General features: G+C 64.5%; 1 protein-coding gene across 1 annotated transcript in view; it reads right to left on the minus strand.

The window, feature by feature from the left end:
* Nucleotides 1-2,710, minus strand: part of LOC100539974 (tubulin alpha-1B chain) — a 5,084-nt gene extending 2,374 nt beyond the window's left edge. Inside the window, exons 1-3 of the mRNA XM_010726936.3 lie at nucleotides 2,608-2,710; nucleotides 1,534-1,756; nucleotides 1,309-1,457 (exon numbers count right to left, since the gene is read on the minus strand). Coding sequence (XP_010725238.1) covers nucleotides 1,309-1,457; nucleotides 1,534-1,756; nucleotides 2,608-2,610 — 375 coding nt within the window. The 5' untranslated portion in view covers nucleotides 2,611-2,710. The remainder of the gene's footprint in view (nucleotides 1-1,308; nucleotides 1,458-1,533; nucleotides 1,757-2,607) is intronic.
* Nucleotides 2,711-3,771: the final 1,061 nt, after the last annotated feature.

Genomic DNA, 3,771 nt, shown 5'->3' on the forward strand with positions numbered 1-3,771 from the left:
CGATCTGCCCTATCAGCCTGTTGAGGTTGGTGTAGGTGGGGCGCTCGATGTCCAGGTTCCTGCGGCAGATGTCGTAGATGGCCTCGTTGTCCACCATGAAGGCGCAGTCGGAGTGCTCCAGCGTGGTGTGGGTGGTGAGGATGGAGTTGTAGGGCTCCACCACGGCCGTGGACACCTGCGGGGCCGGGTAGATGGAGAACTCCAGCTTGGACTTCTTGCCGTAGTCCACCGACAGGCGCTCCATCAGCAGCGAGGTGAAGCCGGAGCCGGTGCCGCCCCCGAAGCTGTGGAACACCAGGAAGCCCTGCAGCCCCGTGCACTGGTCAGCCTGCGGGGACACAAGAAGGGGTCGTGTTGGATCCAGGCAGCTGCACAGCTCGGCCCTTCCTCTTTGTGGCCTCGTGAGGACGTTCTGGAGGTGTTTCTTTTGGGGATCTCCGGGGGTAGGAGGCAGCAGGACAGGCTGATGGGGCACCTCCAGCCATTGCAATCTGCGCCTTGAGGTGTGGATCCCTTTGGGGGACGCAGCCTATGGGGTGTTGGCACTGGGCAGACTGGGGGAACACACCACAGTGGTGTCTCGTTCACTCTGGACAGCTGCAGAACTTGATCCTTCCTCTTTATATCCTCTAGAGGACACTTTGGGGGGATTTCCAGTAGCAGGACAGGGTGAGGGGTACCTCCATGCCCCAGGAGTCACCACTTGAAACACGGATCCCCTGGGGAAGCCCCATGATGAGCACATAGCCTCATGGGTGGAGGGCAGATGCCTTCAGCTTCCCCCACCCATGGGCGAGTGCACGGGGAGCAAATTGAGCCGAGGTCTTGGCCACAATGTCAGGATGGGAGTGGGTCAGCCCACGGCTCTGCCTCCACCCCCACAATCCCTGGGGTTCCCAACCCCTCTAAGTGCAGCTGGATGTGGCTGCAGCAGGGCTGGAGGGGTGGGCAGGGGAACAAAGGAGGAATTGCAGAGCTCAGCAATGCCGGGGGACGCGGCGCTGTGGAGCAGCTCCAACACCGCAGCTGCACCGCGGCACGCTGCCAGCCAATGGCAGTCTGCACAACAGGATTACCATTAATTAATATATTCAATCTAAATCCAGCCTGGCTGGGTCTGGAAGGGAGGGCGAGACAGAGGAACAGAGCCTTTGTCCTCATCACGCCACCCACCCAGCCCCACCCACTGCAGGACGAGGGGCTCCAGTGCACTCGGAGCCCCACAGCACAGCTCCGTGCTGCCCCTCGGTCCCACAGGAGGGGGGGGGGAACCAACGATGCGCGCGTCCCCACCGGCGCTGCACCCACCAGCTTGCGGATGCGGTCCAGCACCAGGTCGATGATCTCCTTGCCGATGGTGTAGTGCCCCCGGGCGTAGTTGTTGGCCGCATCCTCCTTGCCCGTGATCAGCTGCTCGGGGTGGAAGAGCTGCCGGTACGTCCCCGTGCGCACCTCATCTGGGGGCACCGGGAGCAACGTCAGCACCGCCACGGCCCCCCACGGCACCCCCACCCCCACCCCCACCCCACTCACCGATCACAGTGGGTTCCAGGTCCACAAAGACGGCACGGGGCACGTGCTTGCCAGCCCCCGTCTCGCTGAAGAAGGTGTTGAAGGAGTCGTCCCCCCCGCCGATGGTTTTGTCGCTGGGCATCTGCCCGTCGGGCTGGATGCCGTGCTCCAGGCAGTACAGCTCCCAGCAGGCATTGCCGATCTGCACGCCCGCTTGGCCCACGTGGATGGAGATGCACTCACGCTGTGGGGTGAGGGAGGGGGTTTGGCTGCTGATCTGCTGCGCCCCAGCACTGCAGAGCCTGAGGTGGGGATCTTCCCGGGGTCACCCCTATGTTCTCCCGCTTCTACTGGGACAGCAACTCTCAAGTTTGGGGCTGTTCTGACCCAGCTGCTGCCTCCATCAGCGCACAGCTGGAAGTGGCTTCTCCCCAGTTATTCCCAGCTATAATGGGATGGGGACACCGCTTGGGACACACTGCCCTACACCTCTGCCACGTGCTGCATCCTCTTCTTCAGGGCCAAGCTTAGGGCTCTCCCCTGTCCCTTCCCAGCTGTACTGGGACGGGGTGCTCTGCCGTTCTTTTCCCACTGGTCACTGCCCCACACTGCAGTCCCAATGCCCGCAGCTCAGCCCAGCCCCACGGACCCATTGCAAGGCTCAGGGTGTGGCGGGAGCAAACTCCAAAGGCCACGAGTGCAGTGTCACAGACTCGTGTAGAGTCCGGCAGCTCCACGGAGCTCTGCCTGGGTGGAAAACAAATGCTGCCCCACGCGACTCACATCCATGGGGATCCACGAGTGACCCCACACACCCCACTCCCATGCAGCATCCAGGACACACACAGTTCCCACTTCCCCTTGTCCCCAGTCTAACACGTTACTCACTTGAGTCCTGCAGCCCCCACCCCACAGACCCTGACCCCAAACCCACGCAGCCTCCCTCTCCCCCGCCCCCCCATCTCTATGCCATATCCTGGACACACGTGGCTCCAGCGACCCCCGACCCCACATGAGTTTCACAGTCCAGAATCCACACCAGAATCCTCCCAACCCCACCAAAGGGTCCCACAGCCCACCCGTGTCCCCCCTCACCATGGCTGCTGGCTGCTCACTACCCGACCCGTTATGAAGCCGCCGGTGAGAGGAACAGAGAAAATCCCCCCACCCCGACCGACCCTTATGTACCCGAAGGGGCGTGGCCTCAATGGTGCGGGACACGTGTGGGCGTGACCCTGACGCCCCGCCCCCTTCAGACACCGCCCCCTTCGCGCTCCGCCCTTTCCACCCCGCCCCACCTCTGATTGGTCAGGTAGAACGTCGGGTGCGATAGGGCGGGGCTTTTTCTGGGGGGCGTGGTCTGTGACTGCAGCCAACGGAATGTCGGGGCGTGGCCTATCGGGCGGTGGGCGTGGTTTGAGCAGAAGGGGCGGGGCGTTCCTAGGAGGGGCGCGGAGGGGCTGCAGGCGGACCCCAACGCGAGGGGTCCCGGTGCCCCCAGCCCCAGCCCTGCAAAGGCAGAACCGGGACCCGGGGGGGGCTGAGGGGGCCCCGCTGTCCCCGTGTCGCCGTTCCCGTGGGAATCCCCGCGGGGCACCGCCGCGCCGTCTCCTTTTCCCGCTGCCGTCGCCTTTGTTCCTCCGCCAGCGCCGGGGGGGGCATTTCCATGGGGCGGCAATGGCGGGGGGGGCGGTGGGGGGGGTAGATCCTGTAGGGCTGGAGGAGCGGGCCGGGGGGTGGGGAGAGCACCTCGTGGGTCACCTCAAGTCTGGCCTCGGGCTGTGGGTGGGGACCGTTTGGGGGTCACGGTTCCCTGGGTTTTGGGGATCTCCGTGCCCCTCCGCGTGGGGCTTTGGGGGGTGTGGGGGGGCAATGCTCCCCCTCCATTTAAAGGTCCCTGAGGACTCAGTGTGGGGGACCAGGATGTCCCTAGGGCTGGGGGACCCCTCTGCCCCAAGGGGGTCCTGAGTGTGATGTGTCCCTGCAGTGCCACCACGGTCCCCTGCGTGCCTGGAGGGTCCCCGTGCCCCGTGGCTGCACCCCCACAATTCAAACAGCACCGTGATTCCAACCCTCACCCCCAGTTTACCCAGTGTCCCCCCACGCCCTCACTGCTGGCTCCTCTATAGGACTGGAGCACCTCGTGTCCCCCAGTGCTGCCCACTGCTCCTCCCCAGTACCACCAGAACCTCCTCACGCTGGGGACCCCCCTCCCTCCCTATGGGGATGCACCAATTCCATCATCACCCCCCCAGCTCC

Source organism: Meleagris gallopavo, unplaced genomic scaffold (assembly GCF_000146605.3).
Source record: "Meleagris gallopavo isolate NT-WF06-2002-E0010 breed Aviagen turkey brand Nicholas breeding stock unplaced genomic scaffold, Turkey_5.1 ChrUn_random_7180001862788, whole genome shotgun sequence".
NCBI classification, from domain to species: domain Eukaryota; kingdom Metazoa; phylum Chordata; class Aves; order Galliformes; family Phasianidae; genus Meleagris; species Meleagris gallopavo.